Source organism: Seriola lalandi, unplaced genomic scaffold (genome assembly GCF_002814215.2).
Source record: "Seriola lalandi dorsalis isolate HSWRI2012SDOR001 ecotype SW California unplaced genomic scaffold, Sedor1 jcf7180002054311, whole genome shotgun sequence".
In the NCBI taxonomy this organism is placed as follows: domain Eukaryota; kingdom Metazoa; phylum Chordata; class Actinopteri; order Carangiformes; family Carangidae; genus Seriola; species Seriola lalandi.
In genome coordinates this window covers 352014-379918 of record NW_019524864.1, presented here as the reverse complement: position 1 = coordinate 379918, position 27905 = coordinate 352014, and the positions used below count along the sequence as shown (strand labels likewise).

The 27905-nt window shown below is 41.2% G+C and overlaps 1 protein-coding gene across 1 annotated transcript in view; it reads left to right on the top strand.

Moving 5' to 3' along the window:
- Positions 1-859: 859 nt before the first annotated feature.
- The window catches only part of psme4b (proteasome activator subunit 4b), a 36348-nt gene continuing 9302 nt past the window's right edge, over positions 860-27905 (top strand). The window contains exons 1-38 of the mRNA XM_023406547.2: positions 860-1137; positions 1844-1984; positions 5425-5541; positions 6835-6879; positions 7105-7254; positions 8105-8168; positions 8607-8681; positions 8765-8887; positions 8975-9067; positions 9405-9583; positions 10969-11055; positions 11892-12078; positions 12459-12548; positions 13133-13197; positions 13416-13566; positions 15174-15272; positions 15671-15740; positions 16746-16813; positions 17303-17506; positions 19847-20004; positions 20342-20437; positions 20553-20608; positions 20743-20799; positions 20909-20964; positions 21083-21181; positions 21287-21349; positions 21492-21587; positions 21772-21903; positions 22872-23081; positions 23182-23318; positions 23532-23585; positions 24001-24130; positions 25378-25459; positions 25774-25927; positions 26376-26442; positions 26530-26655; positions 26930-27082; positions 27199-27303. Coding sequence (XP_023262315.1) covers positions 944-1137; positions 1844-1984; positions 5425-5541; positions 6835-6879; positions 7105-7254; positions 8105-8168; positions 8607-8681; positions 8765-8887; positions 8975-9067; positions 9405-9583; positions 10969-11055; positions 11892-12078; positions 12459-12548; positions 13133-13197; positions 13416-13566; positions 15174-15272; positions 15671-15740; positions 16746-16813; positions 17303-17506; positions 19847-20004; positions 20342-20437; positions 20553-20608; positions 20743-20799; positions 20909-20964; positions 21083-21181; positions 21287-21349; positions 21492-21587; positions 21772-21903; positions 22872-23081; positions 23182-23318; positions 23532-23585; positions 24001-24130; positions 25378-25459; positions 25774-25927; positions 26376-26442; positions 26530-26655; positions 26930-27082; positions 27199-27303 — 4233 coding nt within the window. The 5' untranslated portion in view covers positions 860-943. The remainder of the gene's footprint in view (positions 1138-1843; positions 1985-5424; positions 5542-6834; positions 6880-7104; positions 7255-8104; positions 8169-8606; positions 8682-8764; positions 8888-8974; positions 9068-9404; positions 9584-10968; positions 11056-11891; positions 12079-12458; positions 12549-13132; positions 13198-13415; positions 13567-15173; positions 15273-15670; positions 15741-16745; positions 16814-17302; positions 17507-19846; positions 20005-20341; positions 20438-20552; positions 20609-20742; positions 20800-20908; positions 20965-21082; positions 21182-21286; positions 21350-21491; positions 21588-21771; positions 21904-22871; positions 23082-23181; positions 23319-23531; positions 23586-24000; positions 24131-25377; positions 25460-25773; positions 25928-26375; positions 26443-26529; positions 26656-26929; positions 27083-27198; positions 27304-27905) is intronic.

Sequence of the window (27905 nt, the reverse complement as noted above, 5' to 3'; positions counted from 1 at the left end):
CATTATGCTCTAAGCTCTGGCTGTGAGCAGAAACGTCAGCGGTAGGCAGGCCAGACAATATCCTGCAATCGCCGCACCACTCTAAGCATGAAGTGGTCAGAGAATTACATGGGCTTAAAGTAAAAGGATTTACATGGGAGGGTGCACAGTAATGCTAGAGTGGAGAGGGCCGGGGACAGAGGTGTCATAAGATGGCAAAGGTAGACATGGATAAGATCAGCAGGAGTTGCTATTGGGGACTGTAATAAATGTATTACCGGCACATTTCACCGTACATAGATAGATAGATAATCTGCCCCTCAGTTTATCCCCAGTAACGGGGCTGTGGGTCAGTAGAACAGGAGAGGGGCATTAATCCAGTTATCAGAACATCCTAATATTCTGCAGATTAGCTCGCAGCACACGCACACATACAGCGCCTCTGGGATTTGTAGTCCAGAATGAAGCCTGCAAGGTTTCCTCCTCCCAGCCCACTTACCTAGTGCCCACACATGAAAGCCTTCACATATCAAAGGCTTCACTTCTTATTAAACTCAGTGGTGCTGAAATCAAAGCCTGACCTTAAAGTAATGCAGCCTTTCTTGCAACCTGTGGGCTAGTCATTTTCACTCGACCTCCTGTCGTGCGTCACCTGCCGGTGCAAGACCCCCCCCCCCCCCTCTCGGGGGCAATGCAGCCTGTGGATATATGTGAGGTGTAAAGTGAGAGGTAACGCAGCGCCTGCACGTCGCAGGTCAGGCTCTCTTCGGCTTTGCGCAGCTCAATTAGTCTGACATACTTTCCCCCTGTGATCACCCTCCTTCCGCCCGGGTTCCTGGACACAGCGGATTATGCGCACTAACTTCGGCAGCGCACCTCCCAGAAGGCACAACGTCCATTAAATAAAGAGATTTATTTTTTCTTTACTAAACTGCAGAAAAGGTGACCAGACTGTCAGTGGGATATGACTGTGGATGGGGATATGGCTGGGTTTATCCCTCAGAAGGAGGTCGTGTATAACAGCCTGCTGCCTTACTCCGACCGGTTGGACCGGGAGGCCACGGAGCTGTTGGCGGAGATCAAAGCGAACCTGTCCAGAGCCGTCATCCTCAGGGAGCTGTGGCCAGGAGTCGCTTTCTGGTCCAGGAAACTCTTCTCGTAAGTGTTTGTGTAAGGTTGTTTTACCACAAGTTAAACCCATAATAAGTGATTTGGGATTCATGATAATAGTCTATTTAAAAGTTCTTTCAAGTTGTGGTACTTTAAGGTCTTTCTTTGGGCACTTAATGCTAAATTGTGCAGCTAGTAGCCTACAACACAAACTACATCGTGACACATTATCATAGAGTTATATCAGTACCTCTCTGGTGCCATCAGTGACACCTAAAACAAAATGTAGTATGAGATTCACAAATAAGATATAATATTTGTTGCCAGGTAATCATCCTGGATTACAGTGTGCAGTGTTTTTTAGAGCGGGGTGGGGGGGTGGGGGGGGTGGGGTAAGAGCCTTAATAAAGAGGCTATTGATTTAAAAAAAAAAGAAAGAAAAAAAGAAGGCACAAGCCAAGTATTCAGTGCTAGATCTTTAAGTCAATTGCACTTTAACAAATGGGAAATAAAGTGCCAAAGAATATATGTGTCATTAGAGTCTAAAAACAGACCACATGGTGTTACATATAGAGTGCCATCATGATCTGCCCTTTAACTTTAAATAAGCCCTGGACTTTTAATTCACTTTGTCCATTTGGCATCAGCTCAGATTCAGTGAGGTTAGTCAAGGCTTCATTTTGGGACAGTGGGCCACTGACGTGTTCGCTGTGGTTAATTGAAGCAGGAAGTGATGGTCACCTTTCACCCTCAGGTTTCTGAAACTGTACGGCCGCAGGTTCAGCAAAGACGACCACATCCTCTTCATCAAACTGCTCTATGAGTTGGTCACGCTGCCGAACCTGGAGCCCAACATGATGCAGAGCTACGCCCGGCTGCTCATTCACCTCCTCAAGTGGGTGTGACACGAACGCACACATAACCGCACACATGTAGAAGGGGTATCTGATCAGCTCACCCTTAGGGACGGGGTGAGGAGCTCAGACATCTGGTAGAACCACAGCATCTTCTTATTAATAAAAGAAGCCAGTTGATGTGGTTCAGGCATCTGATCAGGATGCAACCCGGGTGGCTCCCTGTGGACCCCGGGGCAGGCCCAGAGCATGCTGGAGGGATTACATATCCCATCTGGCCTGGGAATGCCTTGGGATCCCCAATGGGGCTGGAGGACGTGGCTGGGGAGAAGGTTGCCTGCAGCCTGCTGCTGGATGGATGGATGGATGGATGGAGTATACTAAGCAGTACAAAATTAAATAGCTGTATAACTAATAAAACATGACAGAAAAATTATTATTCACTATCACAAGCATTGACAGACATTTTTTCACAGCAGAAAAAGTTGGACACCCCAGCATTAACCTCTCCTGGCCTTTGGTATCCTTTAGTATAATGAGATCACATAACAGCACCGGTGGTAAACATTACTGTGCGACAAGATGCTGATGTCACGTCACATGACGTGTTAAAGTGGATTTTTCACTTACGTCTCTGCCATTTGGAACGAAGCCATTTGGAAGTTTAAACAGCCTGCAGCGTTGAGAAAGCAAAATAAGAGTCACTCAGAAAGCATTCAGAGAGCGGATGTCTCCACCAAGTCCTCGCAATCCTCTAAATCTTTGCTTTTAATTATAGCAAATGTACACACCTGCACCTAGATATGGATCTGCATCAAAATGAGTAGTGATTGGTATTCATTCAAGAGAGTGCAATACCGGAGTTCTTAAGAAAATTGCAAAAAACAAACACACATTCTATCTTAAAATTTTTCTTCATCATTCTCCAAAAAATCGTTGATCTACAGGCGAATCCAGGTCTGCAACAAAAACTAGACAATTGCCGTTTACAAATGAAAACTAATATTCATTGTAAGTTCAAAATTCAGCACACTCAGGGGTTTTGTTGATACAGCCTTACTTGGTCTGGTATGACCAGTAGCTTATGGTAGCTAATGTTAGCTGACCTTAGATAGATATTACTGTGTAACTGACATTACGGAAATAGTTTACTGACTTTACGGCTTTTCTCTATTTGTGCTACTGTTACACTACAGTATGTTTTAGAATGCACATTTTTTTCTGTGTCACTTGTGGACATAGTAACTGCTGTTTAGCAAAAGTTATGTAATCTCCTTTAAAGCAGCCATTGCTCCGTTATGATTTCCCTTTCATGCTGTATGAGTTATTTCCAAGAAAATGCATCTTACTTTAGTTTTTAGATCTTCAGTTGCAACTAAACAACTATTTTAGCCTCATTTCAAACCTCTGACTAGCTGCCCAGCTTTTAGATTTGTTTTTCAGTGATGGATGAAATGCATTTCAGTCATATTATCAGAATACAGCAATATGGCTTCATGTGTAGTGGTTACAGAAAGTATAACAATCATATGAAGTAGTCTTCAAAGTCTTACTACTACATACTACTTGGTACATTTAAGCATCAAAAGTAAAATTACTCTGTGTGAGAAAATGAAATGAAAACGAGGCTTTTGGCTGATACATTATTAGTAATGACATCATTAGATTATTATCGGTGTATAAGCAGATTTTTACTTCTACTACGGCTGGTCAAGGTGGAACCAATTTACCTACTTTAGATGCAGTTTGATAGTTTAAATCAGTGGTTCCCAGTTTAGGGGTCAGGCACAATCCAGTGAGACACAAAATAAATCTTGGGTATTATTAGATGAGGGAGGAAAGAACAATTCTATATAAAGTTTTTGTGCTTTTCTCTACTCTTTGTTTTGTTTTGTTGTTTTTTATACTACCTCTTTAGTAGTTTTGCCTTTTATTTATTTTTAGCCATTAAATTGAAAAACACTCTCTCTGGTAGGGAGTCTCTCTAGGTTTGCTGGAAGGCCTTTTTGTAAGAGGTAACAATTAAGCCGAACAGATGAGGAACCACTGCCTTTTATCAGCTTGATATGTTTTTTTTTTATATGTAAAGACTGGATCTAAAAAGAAATGAGTGATTATAGCTTTCAAATATATGTTGAGGAATAAAAAGTGCAACATTTCTCTGTGAATTGTGTTAAAGAAGTGGAGTTAAGGTTATAGGTTACAAGTATGTCAAAAATGTACAGTGCAAAAAGGACAATACTTGAGTAAATGTAATTTGTTACGCACCCACAGACTCATGCACTCCAACAGACTCACTCAGAGTAAGTAAAAAAGACAGCATGTTGGTCTGACAGTACATTTATTACTTTTTGCTTTTGTCGTTCAAATCAGATCTGTCACTTTCTCCTGCGACTGCAAGATATTCTCCGAGACGGTCACATTCATCACTTCCCATTTGTCTCCACTTGTTTCCATGATTTTCACATCCATCATGAAACAACATCTTAATGTAGATGTCATTTGTCTGAGTGTTTTCCATTAGATGAAAAGAGAAAAATCTAGGCTAACCATATATTAAGTGCCAGGTCTCACTGCTGAGAGATGAATTTGATACTCAACATCATGCATTTGGGTCTCAATAGGCTTTTTCTTTTTTCATTCCTTACATTGCACCGTCAGTTCGTCTTTCCTTCATTTTTCAAATCTCCCCAATGAGAGTGTGTTCCATAGCTGTTAGATGAATGAGAGAAGAGGAGACAAGAGGAATCTGAGGCTGTGGAAATTGTGCATATTCTTCAGTGCAGGGGCTCTCAACTTTTCTGTGGGGTTTATTCCTGTAAAAAATTGCCATTAAACAAAGAACCAAGTAATAGAGTACAAGGAAAGCAATGTTAAAGTTTCTCAGGAGGATTAAAAAGAAAACCTGCTTCGCTTTAAAGCTTATAAAGTACTCATCAGTGGCACACTACTTACCATGCAGTTTAAAAGCTTAACAGGGTGTTTGAAAAATCAAGAATTCTAGTAAAAGGTGACTTTACTGTGTGGTTAGCTTGCAAAAAGTTGCGTTGTGTCTACTTTCAGATCTTAAGCCCCTTTCATTTTTCTCTACAGAGCCCCTTATAGGACATTTGCATTGTGTGTTTCTTACACCAGCTAAATCTACACCTACGAATTTCTAATGTCTGCGGCTGTCAGTTCAAATTCACTTTACTGGAAAAAAAAGAGAATCACAGTGTTGTGTTTGCAGACATGTCTGGAAGTTGGCAGTCATCATGTTGAGCACAGCCTGCGAGGTAGTGACTCACTTTCCCACAATTACAGACCCTTTCAGACACCCTGTAGTTTCTCACGTCAAAATAAAATTATTACTGTGATTGTGACTTGACCAGGGATTTTTTTTTTTTCGAATGTTTTAATGTCAAGTAACCTGCCTGCAGTAGATGCAAAAACTCTTATAAATTGGCTGGACAGATGGTAATTTACTGCTTTTTCCAAACAGGAAGAAGGAACTGCTATCAAGGGATGACCTACAGTTGCCGTGGCAACCCCTCTATGATCTGTATGAGAGGATCATCTACTCCAAAACTGAGCACCTTGGACTCATCTGGTTCCCCAAGTATGTAGTTTTTCCTTTACAGTGAGCCACTGTGAGAAGTTGAAGCTGGTTAACAGCTGGTGCCTGGTTTTATAGCTTAATATTTAATTTTTCAAAATGCTATTCAAACCTTAACCCGAGTACCTACCTTTCTGCATTAAAGGAAAAGTTTGACATTTTGGGAGATATGCTTATTTGCTTTCTTGCCAAGAATTACATTTCATGTATGTGCACAAAATATGAAGCTAACTTAGCTTAGCATAAAGACTGGAAGCAGGTGGAAACAGATCTCTTCAAAAGTAACACAATTCACCAACCAGCACCTGTAAAGCTCGCTTATTACCAATCTTAAGTTGTCTTTTTGATCTAATTAAAATGACAAATTGCAATTTTAAGGGGGTTATGTGTCGGACTTCCTGGAGTCTCCCTTGGTTGTACGTGTTACCTTTGTACGTGATGCTCCAGGACCGAAGTTATCCCAAACTCTGAGGCTAACCCCCTTCAAAGGAGCCCGGCGTTGGTTTTGAGGAGTGCAGCATTTATTTTCTAATAACCAGTTACAACTGAGCAGATATTGCCCTGGTACTTCCAACTAATCCTCACTCTCTGCTCCGGTCGCTAGCTTCACCTTCGCGTACAGCAATGTACAACAACACTTACAACCTACACCACCAAAGTGCCAACCTGCCCCAGTGGCCAACAGTGGTACTGCAACAAAAAATCCCCTGCAGCCAACCCCAATACATTGTCTACCACTTTAAAAACGACGTGTATAAAACACCTGACATGATGCAAGATCAATATATATATATATAATGAATTATGAAACGCAGCATCGTGCTGTTGTGAAAAATCGATGGGTTGCAGTGGGCAGCTCCAGATGTGAATGTGTGTAACTTGTGTGAGTAAATCAGGGAAAAAATGGTCAGTTATCAAGGAAAGATGCCAAACATTCTCTGGGTTGTGAAATATGAAGATTCCCTGCTTTTCTGTCTTTTGTATTACTCTGAACCAGTAAGTTGTCTTTTACAACTGATGGTTAGACACAGCAGATAATTTCAAGATGTCACCTTGGGCTCTTGGAAGTTTTTACGGGCACTATTTCCTGACATTTTATAGACTAATTGATTGCCTAATTTGAAATAACAAACAGATTAACTGATGATGAAAATAATTGTTGTTTGCAGCCTGAATACTGAAGGTTTTTTATTTTTTTTTACCCTTGGTGAGGACATGTGGTTCTCGCAAGATAATTAAAGCAGAATTCCTACACAAATGCACACTCACACACCTCCTCTCTCTGCTTGTTTGCAGCTCAGTGGACCACATTTTGAAGGCTTTGATCAAAAGCTGCAGACTGTAAGTCTCATTCTCTGTGATCATGTAATTTGTGCACCGGATAATGTACTGCTTTGATCTCCAGTTGAGCTGTGTACTGTAGATCAATGTGTGTATTTGTGTCTCCAGTCTGTCTTTGCTTGTCTGCATCTGATTATACTCATGTTTTGTCGTGTCCTCGCTGTGTATGTGTGTGTTTATACGTCTGTGTGTGTGTGTGTGTGTGTGTGTGTGTGAATTTCCCAGGTATTTCCCTGCACAGTCCACCAAGGAGATGCTGGATGAGTGGCGCCCCCTCCTGTGCGTGTTTGACGTGGTGATGCAGAAGGCCATCAGCAACATGGAGCTGTTCCTGCCCACCATCATGCCCCCAGAGGAACACAGCCAGGGCTTTCAGTAAGTGGGCCAGCTTGAATGGCTCTGTTTAGAAACAGGATTGGACGCCAAGTGCAGCTTGTCAGAGCCAGAGCAAACACAAAGGGTTTATAAAGTTTTAGCAAAAGCACCCTTTATAGAACAATCTCTGCCAAAAGAAAAAGGTAAAATATGTTGCATTTTTGCCATTTTTAGTCCTGTAATGGAAATGCAACCTTTAAATCTGTCATTAAATCTCAATATTTTCCTAAAGTGATTTGGTTGCATCTTGTAACTTAGCACCAAAATGCCCTGCCTTAAGTGCACTTGTCATGCCTGACCACATTTACAGGCTCTGCAAGTGTTTACACTTTTGCACCTTTTCAATAAATAATGCTCTTCTTGCATTAGCAGTGCTTCCCCTCTCTTTGTTTTGCTTATGTTTTTCTTTCCTGGAAAACCTTTGCCCCCACCGCCCCTCTCTCTCTCTCTCTCTCTCACTCTGCGCAACCTTCACAGTTGTGTTCCAGCTACCAAGCCTCTTCGCAGCGCTCAGTGCATTCTTTAGTGTATTCACTCTTTCACAAGCTATTTGTCTGGATTTACTCTTGGTTTCATCAGCGGTTTCTGCACAGTTTCCACAATACATCATCTTTAATACTCTATTTTTCCATTTCAGTTTTTCTCTCTCGCTGCTCCAGAATCTACAGGGGAGGGAGCGAGTTCATATTTTGGGGAATTAGAGATAGATGAGGGGAATTCAGCCTCAGGTGTGTGTGTGTGTGTGTGTGTGTGTGTGTGTGTGTGTGTGTGTGTGTGTGTGTGTGTGTGTGTGTGTATGTGTATGTCAGCGGGTATGAAAATAATGTTTTTTTTGTGTGTGTGTTTTCAGGTTGTGGTTTGATGAATTAATGAATCTTTGGATGTCAGTGCAAAATCAGCCAAGCTGGGAAGGGGTGAGACATCCACATACACACACAGACACACACGCACACACACACACATCCTTGTTTAACTATATCCGTGGGGACCCCTCATTGACAAAATGCATTCCCTAGCCCCATATCCTAATCTTAACCATCACTACTGAACGCCCACCTCCACCACTTATCCTAACTCGTATGCTAACCTTAGTCTAACCCTGGATAGATGATGATTGAAATGTTGTGTTTAAGTATTGGTTTCCACTTAACTCAGATATAACTTTTTCCATTTGTGCCTCCGCTCTGCTTTCAGCCTCTTGGCCCAACGTGGCCTGGCTGCACACACTTCCTCTCTTCTTGAACATCCTTACTTTTTTTTCCAAAGTGGATTTAATTCTTGGAATGACAGCCTTCACTTTTGGGAGTTTTGTTTGTTCTAGCAGTGATTGTTTGTCCGGTTTTGTCCGGCAGCACCTAGTGAACCTGTTCGCCCGACTTGCCAACGATAACATCGGCTACGTGGACTGGACCCCCTATATTCCCACAGTGAGTCATGGGCCGAATTATGTGGATATGCAAGTATGTCTGTTAATGTATTTTAATACTTTCCATTGTGTGTGTGTGTGTAGATATTCACCAGGATCCTGCGCAGTCTGAACCTTCCAGTTGGAGTCAGTCAGATGGTGGCACCGCGGTATCTTACCAACTCCTACGACGTTGGACACTTGGTGTTGTGGATCACAGCACTTCTGGTACGAGCTGTGCAGACTCATGAAGATTCATAAAAAATAAAAAAAATCGCAGCTGATAAGTTAAATACTTACTTTACATCCCTGCAGGGTGGACCAGGAAACCCTGCACAGAAAGAGCTGACCTGCCTCTTCAACAGCATTGCCTCCTTCTACCATCCCTCCAATCATGGTCGCTGGCAGGTAAGTTTCTCTTACTCATACATACACACACACACACACACACACACACACACACACACACACACACACATGCACACACCGTGAGTAAGTTGGGAATGTTTTCAGCAGCTTGCTGTCACACTCCTTTGATTTATACCCTGTCCTTCAGGACTTGGCTGGTTCTCTTCGCACTAACAACACAATAATGAAATGCACAAGTGCTGGAGAAAAGAACGATATCACAGATCTGTTTACGGCAGACTGTGGGAATGTGTCTCCAGATGATAACGGTAATGTTGAATGTGTGTGTGTGTGTGTGTGTGTGTGTGTGTGTGTGTGTATGTGTGTGCGCCTGCAGTCTCGACTGATGCGGCTGCTTCAGCGTCTCCCGGCGAGTGTTGTGCGCCGCGTGCACCGAGAGCGGCACGCTGCCCCCAGCTGGATCACGGTGGTTCCTGAGTGTCAGAGGATGACTGATGCAGACTTGCAGGAGTTCACCCGCAGCCTCATCGGAGCCGCCCTGCTGGCCATGTTCAGGTACAACACTCGAGGGTGGCTGCAGTGACAACTACAATACAGAAAGACAACCTCACCTCCTGTACATAAACATTTTTTATTTACACTCGTTTTTCAACATTAGACATGGAGAAATTTTATCACTCATGATCCCTTTTACTAGAGGTAATATAACACATGAGCATGCATACATCTACAAGTTAACCTACATACACACACATAGGCATATTCAGACATATGTTATTTACATGTAAATACTAATATCTGTACTCATACACATGCATAAGACATGACATGGTTAGCCTAAATTTAATGTTGGTAGGGACAATTACTCTCCGAAACAGCTGGATCACTACAATAGCAACACAGTAACTCAGCGTTATTCAGCAAGTCGTTTATTTATGGAGCACTTTTAAAGCAAGATGTACAAAGTGGTAAGAAGATAAAACACAATAACAAGACACAAGAGGCCCTTAAAAACAAGAGCATCGCAGAAATTAGCAGCAAGTAATAATACAACACTTTGGAAAATTGGTAGTGAAAAAGTATAATGACAATGATACAACCAACAAACAAACAAAAGAGGGAGATTAAGAGAAGTGCATACAATTAATATATGAGGATAATATTAGTTAAGTAAAGCCATTCTGCTAAAACAGGTTGTAAGATGACATTTAAAAACAAAGACAGTGCAAGACGACCTCATGCTAAGTGGGAAGGCCGATAGAAACTATTTCTACTCAGGCAGAAATAGAAACGATAGGTGTCATTGTGGGAGTAGGTGTGAGCATTCTGTTGCACCGTCAGAGCCAATCAGTAGTCTTGTTAACCCACGTTTAATGACCAGACGTCTTTTCATCTTTTCAGCCAGAACTTTAGTTCACAAATAGATTCTTTCTGCTAGTTTGGTTTTTAACCTCCCTGGTTTCAGTTTAGACTCAACAATTATGTCCCTTTTTCCACCAAATATCAAAGCTACCAAAGACCTCCTGGTTCGCTGGTGATCAGCAGGGCTCAAATTTGTTTTGCTTAAGTCACATAACACCATTATTTGAACAGCATTTTTATTAAAGCGTGTCGTTCGCATTAAGATATGGACTAAAACAACTAAAACAACAGTTGGATATCTAAAACACCGTTACTTTTCAACCAAATTTAGCCTAGTTTATAGCAGTTTTGACCTATCAATTATTAAATCTGGTGTTTACATAGTTGTTACTGTGTAAACATGTCATTTGTATCACTTCCAGCCAGCGATTGTAGTCACACAACAAGCCTAAGCTGGACAAAGACAGGTCATCTGTGATTATCTACCTGCTTGTGTGTGTGTGTGTGTGTGTGTGTGTGTGTGTGTGTGTGTGTGTGTGTGTGTGTTATGTTTTATGCCCTCCTCTGGCCATGTGCAGTAAAACCGGCAGTACGGATGCAGCCTACGCTCTACAGAACCTGGCTCTCCTCACACCAGAACTGGCCATTCCACCTGTACTTGAGAAGTATGTAATTATGTGAGATGTCTGTTATGAAGCATGTTGAGTCTTTGCACTGTCAAAAATTTTTTTTTTTTATTATTGATGAATTAATATCAATGTATTTTGTAACTCCTATTGTTATTCTTTGTCTTACTGTGATTCTGGCAATGATAATAACAATACATGTGAAACATAGTTTGAGGTTCTTGGGATGTAAACAGGAAGTATAATGTTGCCATGGAGTCAGATAGTTAGCTGTGGGCTAAAACCTTTTCTTAGCCTGCATGTATGTTTGTTCCCATTTTGACATCATTAAAAGTCATTATCTGCTTGCAGTGTACCCATGGATGTATAGACATATGTCACTGAATTCCTTTCATAACTGAAGGAGAGTTAAAGTCATGGTGTTTCTAGGGGAAGTTCTGCAATTGGAATATAAGGAGCATATTTTTTTGTGATTTCTAAGTAGTTTTATGGACATTTATTTGCAATGGAAATCAGAGATGATGATGTCCTTGGAAAGCGTAAGTCACACAGAATCAAAGAATATATGTATCATAGCTGTGTGCTGAGATTAGACTGAGTTATGACGCAGAGAAGGAGTATGAACTTTGACAAATTGCAGCTATTGGGTTCTGAGGGTTTTAAAGCACCTTAATTGCCTCCGTGAGCTGTGTGTCACACAACTGCTGCAACTGCTGATCATGTTGATAAGCAGCCAAATCAGCAACCAAAATACAATAATTACCTTCCAGTTGCTCTCAGAGCAGCGACATGCACCTGCGCCTTTCACTTCATGCAGTACCCCCCCCAAATCATCTCACTTTGTAATTTACCTTCTTGTATCTTGTGTACAACAGGACCTACGCAGCGATGGAGACCCTGACGGAGCCGCACACCCTCACCGCCACTCTCAGCTGCATGATCGGCATGGCTCGCAGCCTGATTTCCCCTAACAACAATTACCCAGAGGGCCGTGCACATGTGCTCCCGCTGCTCATGGGCTCTCTGCCAGGGGTGGACCCCAACGACTTCAGCAAGTGCATGGTGATTAATGGATGTGTTGATTAGTAATGAAGAAGAATTGTTAGACAAGTAGACAATACAGCTCTTGCTGATTAAATTTCTTTCTAGCATGCTCTGCACTATCCTATTAATAATTCCTGAAAGTGGAATGAATATCTCAGTTTGAAGAACTCGCAATTAATGTGGCCCAATCTTCAGTTTCTGCTTGGATTGTAAAATGGATTGGATTTCTCGTTTGGTATGCTCATTGTCTCCAGACTACATTAATCCATCACAGCAGAATAAATTAATACATTTTAAAAAAGGTATTTCCACTGACATCTGGTAGGTTATTTAACTTAGGCTGTGATAACGCAGGATGATGTAAATTGATCTGTTTCCCGCTGTGTCGCTCTGTTCAGATAACGTTCCAGTTCATCGCCACCTTCACCACTCTGGTGCCTTTAGTGGATTGTTCGTCTGCTCCCTGTCGACACAGTGATCTCACAGAGGTACGCACAGGACACACATGAACAATTTAATCACAAAAGAGATTAAATAAACATAATATCTGTAAAATGATATGCAAAAGTCTTGAAGTACTTGGTATTAATCATTTAAAGACCCTCTAACTTTTTCTTAAAGGAATAGTTTGACATTTTGGAAGAGCCAGATCAAAAGATTGATTCCACTCTCATGTTTGTGTTAACACACTGTATCTCATTCGTTTCATTTGTTCAAAAAACTAAAGCATAAAAAAAAAACATGTTGTGTTTTTTTCTTGAGGCTTGTCATCACCAGAGTCAGACTAGCTGTTTCCCATTGTTTCCAGTCTTTGTGCTAAGCTAAGCTAAGCTAACCCTCTCCTCGCTCCTGCTTCAATATTTAACAGAAAGACACGAAAGTGATATCAATCTTCTTGTCTAACTTTCAGCAAGAATGTAAATAAACATATTTCCCATATGCCAAACCATTACTTTAAAGTGGGCTCATCACTTTTTGGAATAAAACCAGCTCACATACAGCGTCATAAACTAAAGCACACACACACATTATACTAATACACCGACTAATCACCTCTGTTTGTCCCTCTCAGATGGAGAAAGATCTGTGTTTTGCTTCAGCTGAGTTTGAGGACTTTGTTCTTCAGTTCCTGGACAGGTAGAGACAAATTAACAAGCCAAGCTGTCACTTTGTAAAGCCTCACTGTCAGCGCCTGGGTGTGAATGTGTCTCTTTCTGTTTGAAATGCACTGGTCTGCATCGCTAGCTGTGCTAAAACAGCCTTTTTGGCTTTTTCACCTTTGACATGTTCATCGCTGACAGGTATATAAGCGTGTGCTCATGTATGTGTGTGCGTATCTGTGGTGCTCTGTGCAGGTGTTTCGCTCTGATAGACAGCAGTACCCTGGAACAGACGAGAGACGAGATGGAGACGGATACTCAGACTCATCTGGAGAGCCTGGTGGAGCTGGGCCTGTCCTCTACTGTTAGCACCATCCTAACACAGTGCTCCACAGAAATATACAAGGTATCACATACTCTCTCAGATACATCCCTGGTAGCGCCAGTCCCTTTACTTAAGTTCATTTATTGTCTATTCCGAAAGTCTGACTTGAACGCTTCCTGTTTCTAATACAGACCACAAACCTTAAAGGCCCTGAAAACATATATTCTCAGTCAGCTTCTTACTGTGGGAGATGGACTCCTACATGAAAACAAAAGTTTCTGCCAGAGTTGGAACAGTTTTGGTTGTTTCACATGAGACATTTCTGTCTCTGCTGTTTTGTCTGCTCTTCTCACTGGTTTGAAGTAGGCGGGGAAAAAGGTGACGTCACATATTTCTGTGCACCAATCAAGATTAGGCAATATTTTTGATCAAAATAAGATGACAACTGTGAGGTTATTTGCTTGTGTTGCCAGAGAACTGACATTCAAATATGATCAGATCACACCCATGTAGTCCAGATAAAGCAGATTAGCTGAGTTTTTAGTGTTAAACTCTTAAATAATTCCTTAAAATGAACTCTGATAGTTGGTTATGTAATCATGAATATTTAATGTTATAGGGGAAAAACTCAGTTTCCTAGTTTGCAGGGGCTTTACAGGTACATATCCATTAATAATACATAACTTAACCATGAAATTACATTTATCTGGCTGATGCATTTGTCCAGAATGATTCACATTAAGTCCGTCCAACTTCAGTACAAAACCTCCCCACCCTAAACGCCTCACAGATGTACGTGTCTTTCAAGCCCCACAGCTCAAGTTTGACATGAAGGCTTTATATAAAAAAAAGAAAAAAGAAAAGAAAAGTCTCAAGTCCAAGCTGAAATAACCCTGATGACACCATCAATCATCAGGGTAATTTTTTCTTAAATTTTGAACATCTCATCCAGAGCCACAGAAGACAGGATACAGCTGCTTTCAGAGGCTGAGTAATACGTCTCGTGACAAGCAAACCGACCTTCACGTGTATGATCGGTGCAGTGCCTTTTTGATAATGACCAGAAACTACATCATATTACCTGAGTAACATTGATGGTGGTCTGAAAATTCTGTACCGTAATTACACTTTAATGTCATCTAAAAAATGAATAAGCAAGTGAATTATTCATACCCACTTAAAACATATGCAATGAAAAGTGGTAGTATAGGTAATATAGTCACACATAATTCAATTAATGCTGGCTGGATTCCATTTAGCTGCTTCGGTTTCAGGGTCCTGGTTTTGTGCATGCTGGCTCACTGTCATGCAGCACTTGGATACTTGAATAGACCTCAGGCATCATTAATTTTACTAGTTACGCCTTTGCTTTTCCTACTGCACCAAGTCAAAACGTGTGCTGTTAAAAAAGGCTGGTTGGAATGAGGTTATAAAGGGTTTATGGCTCAGAGACAAGAGAGGCCACTTATGGTGTATGAGCAACAGAGACTTGGTGAACACGCTGTAATGCTGGTTGTGACAGACTAATATAGATTTGCAGCTATACATTATGAATGATTATCAATCATTCATTTGTATGTGGAAAAATATCGCACACAGGTTGCTCAAAAAATGTCAAAATTTAATCTATACACATGAGCTGCTACATATGCATCACCTGATCCTCCTAAACTTTTTCTTTACATTAGGTGGCGTTGCAGAAGGTGTATAACTTTGCCACCTCCAACATCTTTGAGACATGCGTGTCAGGCAGGATGGTGGCCGACATGTGTCGAGCCGCAGCAAAGGTAAGCGTGTGTGTTTATCAGGTGGGGCTTTTTATATCTGTCATTCTGCTGTGTGGTCTAGATTTGTTTGACTCAGTATATCTCAAGATTAAGAAATAATGCAACACAGAAGAAAGACTGTATTTCATATGTTGGTGCAGGTTTTGATATAGTTGCAGGAAAATGCAACCTAATAAGGTCATGGTTATTTTGTTTGGTTTTTATTAATTCAACACCTCTGCTCACGTGTCATACTGTATTTAACTCCTCATTTACTGCATGTTATTTTGCTAATTTTCAGTGTTCACAGTGAGAGATCATTCCTCACTGATGTATTTTTCTGCATGCTTGTGCTTGTGTATGCAAATGTGTGTGTGTTTGTGTGTATATGCATGCATTTTCTGTGTATGTGTTTGCAGTGTCATCCCACCGAGTCGCTCCGTCTGTTCGTCCCTCACTGCTGCAACGTCATTTTCCACATTACTGACAGTCAGTACCACACTGTGTGTGTGTGAACAGTCTAGTGTGTTCATGTGCGTATAGAGTAGACAGTGTGTTTGCATGACGACTGTTCAAGTCCTCTAGAATGTAACAGTAATTGAATGAGTTCATTCACAAGGTCATTCACTGTTTAATGGTTTAAATTCAAAATTCAATTCAAAAACAAACAAAAAAAAATTTGTTTTTTAATCAGTGATTTTGTTTGGTGATTTAACAAGTAAAAGTTGCCTTTAAGCAATTGGTTAACAAAGTGGTATCTAAATGTAACAAAAAATATGTGTTAAATTTTAAGAATATTAATTTAAATTAATTTTTATGCAGGGACTTAGAAATAAAATATATTTAACAATATATTCTACATTTTTAACATTTATTTTATTGAAAACAATAAAATTAGTCTTATTACCAAAGAAAGATTAACAAGGCTAAGACTACAGCCACGCTAGCTACTCTGCCAGGCTATATAATACTTAGGGGCTGTTGTATTTTGAGCTAAATGCTAACTTTTGCATGCTAACATGCTCACAATTACAATGCAAACATGCTGATGTCATTATGTTTAGCAGGTGTAATGTGCACCATGTTCACCATCTTAGTTTAGCCGTTTGCTAATAAAGCACCAAACCAAATACAGCTGAGGCTGATGGGAATGTAATTTAGCAGGTGTTTGGTCATATGCAACAAATTACATTTTTGACATGATGGTGGCTCTAAATGAAACAGAGGAATCATCAAAGTTAATACATTTCATCCTGAGAGGGACATGAACTAAATTTTCTCTTAGGACCATGAATATATTGAAGATATGGATAAGGACTGAAGTGGTGGACCAAACACCCCAAAATCCCTAAAAATACACCGCTAGCATGGCTAAAATCTGAAATGACCTTAAAATTCTGCAAAAGGAGCTCAGCCTCTCAGGAGAGCAATACAGTACATAACTCAGCTTCTTTATGTCTGTGTGTGTGTGTGTTTGTGTTTGTGTTTGTGTAGACGAGGAGTTGCAGAGTGAAGACGAGCTGGATAAGGAGCTGTTGTGGAATCTCCAGCTGCTCTCTGAGGTGAGACAAGGATCTATCACCTCCCAAGGGCTTCAACACTCTAAAAAATATGAATCCTAATAACTTACGTCATCCAGTTCATGTCTTAAAAACTTATTTAATCTTAAAATGATTGAAAATGCTACAGTGGGGTCGGTATATTTACTTGATTCCATTACAGATCAGTTTGTTTTCAGAATATCATTTCCTCACTACCATGACACTTTTGTATTAGAAAATAAGACTACAGTTGTGATATTGTACGAGAAAAAAAATTATGACCCAAAGACATTTTTTGCAGCGTGCGCCCTGCATGGTCATAAATATCAAAGAGCATTGTTGTTAACCAGAACATATTGATACCCTTTCTGTTTTGTTTTATTACTCCTGGGAGCTTAATGCGAGTGGGAGCGAGCCAGATGCTGTGATTTACAGGAGAACCTCGATATTTAAGACACAACTCTCCACTGAATTGCCTGTGTCTCGTGTTTGTGTGTGTGTTGTTTTTAGGTAACCCGTGTGGATGGTGAACAGCTGTTAAAATACCAGGGGGACATGGAGCGGATCCTGTGTGTGTGTGTGCGACTGCGCTGTAAACGTGCGTACACACTCGCCTGCAGTCTGCTAGAGCACACACTCCGGTCGCTGTCCCTCATCTATCCCACCGAGTACCGCAGCACCTCTGGAGGTTTTGATTCTGACCTCCCTATACGGGTAAACACACACACACACACACACACACACACACACACACACACACACACACACACACACACACATACAGTACATACTAAAACTGCTGTGACACTTTACTGCACAAAAGAAGATTATTTTAAGAGACAAAACAATGACTACCACTTTAATCTTACAAACTAATACGTGAATTAAATCCCATTACTTGTTTCTAACTGTATGGTTTCAGCTACAGCTTATTTGCTAACCACCTCGAGTGGTAATTGGCTGTCAACACAGCTATTACAGTATCTAGTCTGTGACAGGAAACAATGAGGTTTTCTTGGAAATACAAAATGCCACAAGTAGAATCTTTAAAGCTGCTCTTTCCCGCAGTTAAATTAAATGGGATGTTACAGGTTCGGTAATTGCACACAGTCGCCTTTCCATTTCCATGAAGACAATTAGAAAGCATTTATCAAATTGAAATTAAATGGCTACACTGCTGGGACATACACTGGCTAATGCTGCTCTCTCTCTGTTGTTGTTGTTGTCTCTCTTTGTATTTCTAATTTGATGTCAAGTTGCTTTCTTTGCACAACAACTAAACACATTTGTACACAAAGATGGAAAATAGCAGATAATGGGGGAGGAAAAAAAATAAAACGTTGATAACAGCAAAAGTCTAACACAGTGAGCGTAAACTGTAAAGATGCAATCATTCATCTTAGACAGTGGTTCCCAACCTGGAGATTGGGACCCCCGAAAGGGTCACAAGAGAAATCTGAGAGGGGGTCACAGGGTGATCATTATTATTCTGACTTGTCTGTATATTTGCTTTTTCCTGAGGAATATTGAATACCTCTTAAGGCCTGTACAAACCCTTCAGTACAAGCAACTTATGTCCATGTCCCGATCTGCAATAAGAGACATTGTGTCCATGGTAGCTGCTTTCTTGTTGGCACAGGAGTTACTATGTTTTGTTTTGCAATATTATGACAGATCTGACACAGGGGCCGCAGGTAGTTGCAGTTTTTCACATTTGTCAAAGAAATATGTTGAAGAGTTGTTATTTCTGTACTTGGCCACAGCATGTACAGCTGAATGCTTGAATGCTGAAGCTTAATGTAGCCAGGTAGGTTTGGGAAGGTTGTGTTGGATGGCATCCCAATTCATAATCCTTCTTACTAATGCTGCATTCAATGTCAGCAGTGTGGGAAGAATAGGAAAAACACCCCTTTTTCTGAGTGGGGAGTGTTAATGTGTTATTCTAAGGTGGTTCACCGTAGATAAACTGCCTAATTTAGCTAGAAGCAGGACAAGCTAGTAGCAGGTTTGTTGCAAAGTGAAACCATGAGTGATAGAATTGGATTTTATGTGGATGTAACTGCAAGCTGTGGTGCACTCGCAGCCATTCTGCCAACAGTTTGTTGACATGTGTGCGTTGTTATTTTCAGAAGTTCCCAATGTCTCAGACTCAGAATAACAACTTAGAGGCTCACATGAATGTTTCTTTTTCTGCACAGCATTTCATAATTATGAGTTAAACGATATGACCTGAACCTGGCAGGACATCAGATTTGTTGACAAGATAATGATAAATAATAAAACATAATGTGTAGGACAAGTGCAGAAAAGTCAAAAAGGACTGACTGGTCACACCAGACCAAGTGTGGCTGTTGAACATGTATTGAATTGAGAGAGGTTGGATTTTCTTGCTTGCAAACTGGAGTTTTTATTTTTAATTGAAAGAAAATTTGCTAAATTCTTCTTTTTTAAAGTCTTGCTAATCTTGCTTAAAGGCTGATAGATAATTTTGTCTGCTTTACTTTGTGGCAGCAGGAGACCAACCGAGCCGCCTTCCCTGCAGTAGTTCTGTAATCATACATGAAAAGTTTTTTTCAGAACCTTGACAAATATTTTTATTTTTCTAAACGACTGCATCGTGTCTGGGTTGCTGTAATTACAGATACATTCCTCTGCTGCTTTCTTGCTTTTCCAAAAATCTAACTCTTTTTATCTGCAGTTCATGGCCACTGAATGTGTATTTTGTTTGGATTTGATTTTCTTTGAGTTTCTTTCAGTTAGTGGTATTTTGCGTGTTGGATTCAGCTGTTAGTCTGTCATCAAAGTAGGTCAGTGTGTTGCATGATTTGTTTTCTTCTCTCCAATGTTGAGTGTCCCTACCCCTTTAAAATGTGTTTCAAATAATTCAATGCCAGAAGATGACACTGGTCTGCGGTTGTGAGGTGGATTGGTTGTTCTGGTTTGCCTGCAAGTTGTTCCAGTGGAAAAAGTGGCAGCATCTCTAGCTCTCTCTCTCTCTCTCTCTCTCTCTCTCTCTCTCTCCAACTCTTTGAGAAAACGTCTTTCTCTCTGCAGGACTGGGGCAGAGCTGGAGATGTGGCAGCCTTAGGTGTGTGTTGGCACGTGCCTAGTACGGAGGAGGAGAATTTTGTTTTCCAGCTGTTGTCCCGCCTCCTGCAGCCCGAGCTGGAGCGAATCAAGGGCCACGTCTCTGGAGATCAGCCAATGAGCAGGTGTGCTGTCTTTTTCTTGGTTTTCCATTTTTAGATGTAATCAGGCACGCACACAAATAAAACAAAGAAAACCCCAGCCTGTCAGGTCTGATTAATGAGATTTGTCTGCGTCCAAAAAAATGAAACCTGAAGTCTAACATCTGTTTTTAATATCTGTCCTAACGCTTTAGCTGAAGCCTCATCAGGGGACAGGGAAAAGTTTAATTTAGCACCATTAAAGACTTGCTAGTTAATTCATAACACACACCAACACACACACACACACACACACACACACACACACACACACACACACACACTGCTATGAAGGGACTGTAATGTGTGACCTCTTTCACAGGGAGGAGCTGTTGCAGAGTCTTGCTATTGTGCAGCACTGCCTTCTTGGAGCAGGAAGCATGCTGCCCCCTCTGGATGGACCACACGTATCTGACCTGTGAGACCCGCAGCTACACACATACACACACACACACACACACACACACACATACACACACACACACATTATACACTGTATATAAAAACACACTTTTTTTTTCACTTCTTCTCAGGGTGCCCTCCATGGTGGATCTAGGCGAGATCAAGCTGCATATAGGTGTTGAATACAGTAAGAAAACACAAGCAGCCAGACACACACACATAAGTAGTCGCTCTCCCAGCAGTTTCAGTGGGAGATAACGCCGCTCGCTCATCCTGTATTCTGTGTCCATACCGGACATCTGTGTGTTTCCTCCCCTCCAGATGATTCACAGGAGAACTACAGAGAGTCCATCTGCCAAACCATGAGACTGCTGCTACGTGAGTGAAGATTTGAACTCCCCTAGACTCCAGCTCTTAACTCACTCACTCCGTTTGGAATGTGATTGGATTGCACAATTAATCTGTCTACCACTTTCCCCCCATCCAGATCACATCTTGGAGCACTCTGAGGATGACACAAAGTCACTGTTTGTCATCATTAAGGTGTCCAAGCCATGTTGTTTTTTATTTTTATTATTCATGTATTAAATGTTATTATTCTACGCTGTGGTAGGCCCGCGAAGGTCTCACAGCGCCCTTTCTCTGACTGTCTTGACAACAGATCATCTGTGACCTCATGTTTTTCCGAGGCACTCACAAGAAGGAGTTTGACTCACGCTGGAAAAGCTTCACTCTTGTCAAGAAGTCTATGGAAAACAGGGTGAGCTGGGGAAAAAAAAAACGCACAAGGCTGCTGATTGTTGTCACTTGTCAATGAGTCACTTGTAGAGAGATTTTTAAGTATGTCGCCTCTTTCCTCCTGCAGCTTCATGGGAAAAAGCAGCACATTAGAGCACTGCTGATTGACCGGGTTTTACTCCAGCATGAGGTTAGTTTAACAGCACACACACCTTGTGCACGGTCACAGATGTGGCTGTAATCACATGCGCGTAATATAAAACTCATCCTGTCACTCTCAGTCAGAAGCTGCTGTTTTCGTAATATTAAAAACTGTATTTCCGTGTGAATAGATGAGGAAGCTGGTGGTCGAGGGCAGTGAATATAAAGTGGTTCATCAGGAGCTGCTCTGCGACCTGCTGCTGCTTTCTACCAGCACTTACAGCCAGGTAAAAACTGACAAAACACACATTAATCAATTCATTCATTTGTTTTAATGAGAAAAATACAATCAGAACATCTGCTGGTTCCCATTTTCCTGATGTCCTGATGGCATTAACATAAATATCTCATGTGAAATAGAAATTAATTGAGAGCGCATGTGTGTGTGTATGTATGTGTGTGTCCTTGCAGGTCCGTAGCAGGGCCCAGAATGTGCTGACAATCGCACTGGGGACCTATAGCTTCTCCTACAGAGACTTAATTCCCCGAATCCTACAACTGCTTTCACCACAACACACCACCGGCACACAGCAGCAGTTCAAGGTACCATACTGGCCACTGTCCGTGGTGCTGAAAGTTGAAGTCAGTCCAAAACTGTGTGCCCTTTTCTCACTTTACATTCCTGTTGGTAGCCTGAGGTCTGCAGACCAGTGACTTTCCCTAGGGCTAGACTAGACACAGACGGTTGATAGGGTCAAGGAACTTATATTTACTTATATTTAATCCCTTGAAATCCTTGAAGGTGCTACTAGCCAGGAGCAAAGTCCATAGAATTCACACATTACGGAAGCACCAACAAAACATGTTTGCAGGAGGAAAAATCTGTGAGGGCTCTCCTGATGTGTGAATGTGTGAATCCTGTGGTTCTTGTCTCACACAATATGACGCCAATACTTCATTCTAATGGTGGCTGTTTGGTTGCTTACATAACTGTCCAAGCCACACACACACACGAGATGTATGATTTACTGTTTACATTTACAAGAGATGTGGTTTCAAACAGGATGACTCGCCAGAGATTTTGTCAAACTTGCCTAAATCCAAAAGAGCAGGACAAATTTGACAGACAGTCGTCATGGGGAGGATTTGTCAAGTGATGTATTTTTACTTTAGTATAAGGTTAATGGTGAACGTTCATGTAACTTCCATTTATCTGTAACGATCTGCAACTGGATTAATATGATGCCAGTGCAGCTACGGAGAACAATGAGGTTTATGCCTGATTTCTAGGTTTCTATTATTCACATCCTGCTGTGGCATTTTAATGGTGCTGTTCAAGTGAAATATTTCAATGATGACAGCCTGAACACAAATACCAAACACATTAATGCGATGCAGTCGTGACATTTCCTGACTTTATGAATTGCAAGGATCGCCTGAATGCAGGTTGTTTGTCATTTCCTCTAAATTCAGACAATAGCCCAGATTTCAGTGCTCACACCACCATCATCGTCTTCTGATTTCATTACAATAACATGGTCTTTCATATGTCTGTGTCTGTGTGTGCTCAGGGTGCTCTGTACTGCCTGCTGGGCGTACAAAGTGGTGTTTGTCTGGCCAGTGCGAGGGACTGGGACTGTGTCGGAGAGGTGTGGCCCGCTCTGGTCCGCTGTGGCCTGTCGCCCTCGATGACGCTGGAGAAGCCGTCCATCGGCAGACTGCTCGACGAAGTCACTGACAGGATCCATCGCCAGCACGACACCATCGGGATCTATTTTACAGTGAGTAACGTGTCCATTAACAAGTCAATACACTGCCCTCATCTGATCCTTTTTTTTTTTTAATTGCATACTGCTCCCCTTTGTCCACTTCCACGTGTAGGTATCTGAGAGTTGTGTAGAGACAGCCTATCAAATTGCACAGTCTGAAAATCCCACGCCTTGCTCAGAGGCGCCGACCACAGAGGAGCTGAAAGAAGGGCTACAGCGTCAGCGAATCAAAAATGTGGTTGCTGCAAGGTAGGGATATAAAGTGGATTATTAATATCTGTTATAACTCGCTCACTCATTCAGTTTCAATAACACTTTTAGCTTTTCTCAAGGTTACATAAGATCAAGAGACCATCTTTACATTTATTGATTTTTTTTTTTACTATTTTACTATTATTACTGCTTTTACACTACTAGTACATGAGCAGTACTATTGACTAATGCTTGTTTTTCTTTTTACAGGAAATATGAGAAACTGGTCAATGACCTGTTGGATTGCCTTGAAGACAGAGAACTGTGGGTTTTCTCTCCACCTCTATATGTATTATATGTATATGCACTTGTTACGCAAATGTGTATAAACATGTTGCATTTGGACGAATGACATTATTTCATACAGTTTGTATTCTGTTCTTCAAGAGGGCATTATGGACATAACCACAACCAGTAGCAGTTGCAAAAAAACTTTCTTCCTCCCAAAGCGTCTAGCCAGTGATGTCAGCCTGTATATTTTAAAATAATATGAAGTCATATTTAAATAAAAGACTTGTAGCAGAGACTCACCACAAATGTCTATTTTAAAGATACACAGATGACAAATGTATGTACCGTCATTTCTACCACAGTAAAAACACCTCTCAGCCACTTCTTGTATTATCACCAACATTATTCTGATATTCCTAATGTGCAGGTGTGTTTGCTTGTATTAAAGGCCCTGGAAGTTCGAGCACATGGCCACAGACCTGCTGTCTCTCCTGCTGAGAGATGATCACCCGCTGCCCCCGGACGCCGTCCTCTACTTCACACAGAGCCTCATACACGACTCCATCAGCATACGCAAGGTCTCTGCACTGAACAGTGTGTCCCAGTTTCATACTACATACCAATCTTTATAGTGCACTGTTTTTATAGTTAGCATACAGCATGGAATGTTACAATACACCCACCTTTGGGTGTCAATCAAAATGTGACATTAGATTGTCACTTCCAATTAAACTCCACAAAGAGAAAGCTAAATGTCCTTCTAAAGATTTTACCATCTTTCCAACATTTTAATTTAATTTTATTGAAATTGTTTGCAGCTGTGATAAGAGCCTCCATGTCCCTTGTATGGAATGTTATATCATTCATTCAGTCTTAGTTATGTAAGCTTGTATATTTAGGTTTCCTGCCTGCAAACTCTGTTGCAGGTTTCATTCAGTTCCAGACTCGCAGACTTACTGTCAACAAGCTGTGAGGCAAAAAAAAAAAACTGCACACACAGACTTTTGACAGGTTTCCTGCACAGTCAAGTTTTGTAAGTAGAGCTTTGTGAAAGAATCACATGGTCTCTAAGAAGCGAGAGAGAGAGCCAATCAGCAGCTGTGGAGCTGCAACAGGCAGCACAATTTGTGCATTTTATTGTGGGACAATAGTATCCATCAACAGCACGCTCAACAATCAAGTGTTTTTTAGCATGCATACCCACTTAATTTTTTTCTCTTTTATAGAGTGAATGCATACTCAACACCTGCATGGAATTAGTGTGTTGTGCTAATTTGGGACACAGCTGGGATTTTAAATTGTCATTCATCCAATTGCAAGTATGGAGTTGAGCAAAATGTCACCTTCTCTGGGAATGAGGTGCAAAATAAAAGCATAGCATGGATAACACAGCAGTACATTGACATCGATTTTTCAAAGGGACCTGTGTAAAAACAGCAAGTGCATGTAGCTAAAAAGCTACGAGCAGTATGAGGAGTCACAGCAGCAGTGTATTATAGTAAAAAAAGATCAGCAGCAACCAGAGAATAAAGTAAAACTCAGACTTACCAGTGCATCTTCCAGCCCACTACCAAGATTAGGACAAAGGCACAGACAGCACTTTTAGTACTTGCAGCACTTTTTGACTGGATCCAGAGCAGCCACTTTGTTTATGTGGGGCTCCAATTAAAGTGTGCTACTTGTAGGTCTGGATTTAATTGTAGTTCGGGGTCACTGTGTGGCATCACCTCTGGGATCTGTACCAACAGTTAAGAAAATGGCCAACTTCCCTCCTGATATGTGGTTTTACTCCTGTGTATATATGTCCTTTGTCTCTCTCTTGAAGGTGGCGATCTCAGCAATGGCCGGGATCCTGAGACAGCTGAAACGACCAAGGAAGAAAGTGGCGGTGAAGCCTTCAGATATTAGTCAGTATACACACACACAAACACACAATGAATTTCACAATCATATCTGCAGCTGTTACTTTTAGTTCTTGTTTAATGTGTAGGAAAAAGCAGTTATATAAGTAAAATAAATGTATACATAATACATCATGATGTACAGACTAATTTTATAGTAATTTCCCAGTGAGTAAACAATCTGACCAGAACATATATTTGCTTTCCATTAGAAAATAAATAGCTTAAAATTTGAAAACTCACACATTCACTTACTGATAAGACATTACATGCTGATCTGTGTGTGTTAAGGAGTTTTCATGTATTTGTTGTGTTTTCAGGTGGTATAGAGGATCCGGAGGATCTGTGCATAGGGGATCGTGAGGGGAATCGCTGGCTGCAGTACGACAGCAACAACCTACCTCTCACCGAGGAACAGTGGGACTCTCAGCACTATGTGGAAAAAACACACTGGGGCTACTACTCATGGCCGGGGTAAAGAGAGTGACTGAGTGTTTAGGTGGTGGATTAAGAAAGTGGAAGGCTGATTAACTGCCTGGATGGATGGAGCTAAAGAGCTGATTGACTTAACTGTCTGCTTGATTTGATACTTGGCTTTGTGGCTAACTTTACGTCAGACTAACTGCTGGATGTGCCGCTCTGAGTGGCAGGATAACTAGCAGGATGTTGAACGGACTTCCTGTCACAGCTCGGCCTAGATAAGGCAAACTGAACGACTTACCGCCTGGCCTAGATATAAGCATTGATGTATAGGTGCAGGGGCTGTCTGCCTGTATGCGGATGGCTTGCTGACTAACTGACTTTTTAATCATTCATTTATCCTTGCTGCTCATTTGAAGACAGTATGTGTCTATCCGTACTTTTTTCTGTGTTGTTATCTATAAATCAAAGCAGCCTTTTCTTTGTCTCCCGCCTGTTTTAGAGAAATGATGATCAATGCAGTTTCTGAAAAGCCAAAAGATGACCTGCCGTATGAGGAGATGAGTGAGGTGCAAGCTCACACCACACACAAAGTCTCTCACTGATGCCTCACTGTTACTATTATTACATTTGGTGTGTGTTCGTGTGTCATTCAGGGTGAAAAGATCATCTTTGAATATTTCTCGGACCCAGAGTTTATTGACCAGCTTATAGAGTTCCTCTCTCTGGAGGATCGAAAAGGAAAAGACAGCTTCAACCCCCGTCGCTTCTGTCTCTTCAAGGTACAATTTAAATTCTCATTTTAAATCGATCTGACAAACCTTTTACAAAGAAGTGACACAGCATACCACCGCTACCCAAGGCTGATTTGAACGTCGCAGAGCTGGAATTTGTGTCATCAACTGCTGTGATTCATTGTTCTCCGTCAGTCAGCTGACAGTTCACTTGTGTCAAACAAATGACTGTAATCTGTCTTTCTTTGGTTGGGGAAAAAAAAAGAAAAGATCTTAGTTTTTCCACATCGAACCAACATTCACACTCACGCTTGATTGACAGGGGCTGTTTCGTAACTATGGTGACGTGTTCCTGCCGTTACTATGGCCTCACCTAGAACAGCTCGCGAGTGACCCCCATGAGAGCTCCCAGCGCTGTGTGTGTGAGATTACTGCAGGACTAATCAGAGGCAGCAAACTCTGGAGTTTCAGCAAGGTGCTGTAGATACACGCACACACACACACAGCGACAAGCATACACACTGCACTAGTTTTTGATAAGAAAAGTCAATATTAATAAAAACTTTCATTATTGTGTGTGTGTGTGCTCAGGTGGACAGGTTATGGCAGCTTTTGTGTCCTTTGATCAGAACGGCATTAACCAACATCACAGTGGAAACCTACACAGACTGGGGCACCTGCATCGCTACTGCCTGTGTGAGTCTCTCACATGCATACAAATACTCTGTATGCAACACAGCTCAGGGCTCATTAAAGAAACCTGGGAATTGATCTGTTTATTTTTCCATATAAAAAGTGGTGAAAATCAGATTAAGAAGATTAAAAATCTATGAAACAAACATTTGGGTGAGAATGGGATTTTGAAAACACCATTTGCAGCACAAACACTCTTTAGTTTAACAATTTGTTGTTATTTTTAGCCAAGTAGTGGCATGGATGGCAATGTTGGTTGGTTCACCACTGTGGTCCAGACTAAAATATCCCAATAACTAAGGGAGTGCCATGAAATTATGTCCAGACAGTCATGGTCCCCAGAGGATAAATCTTAATGACTCTGGGGATCCCCTGACCTTTCCTTTAGCACCATCATGAGGGTGACATTTGTCATTTTGAGTGAAAAATCTCAAAAACTATTGAATGGATTTTTTTTTAAAAGTGAGCCATTCACTTTTCATCTAGCGCCATCATCAGGTACAACATTTTGATTTGTTCATTTCGTTAATGACCAAAATACTTGCAAAACTAATGATGTTTCTATCAGCATCAGTCGTACTTAATTAGCAAACGTTAGAATGCTA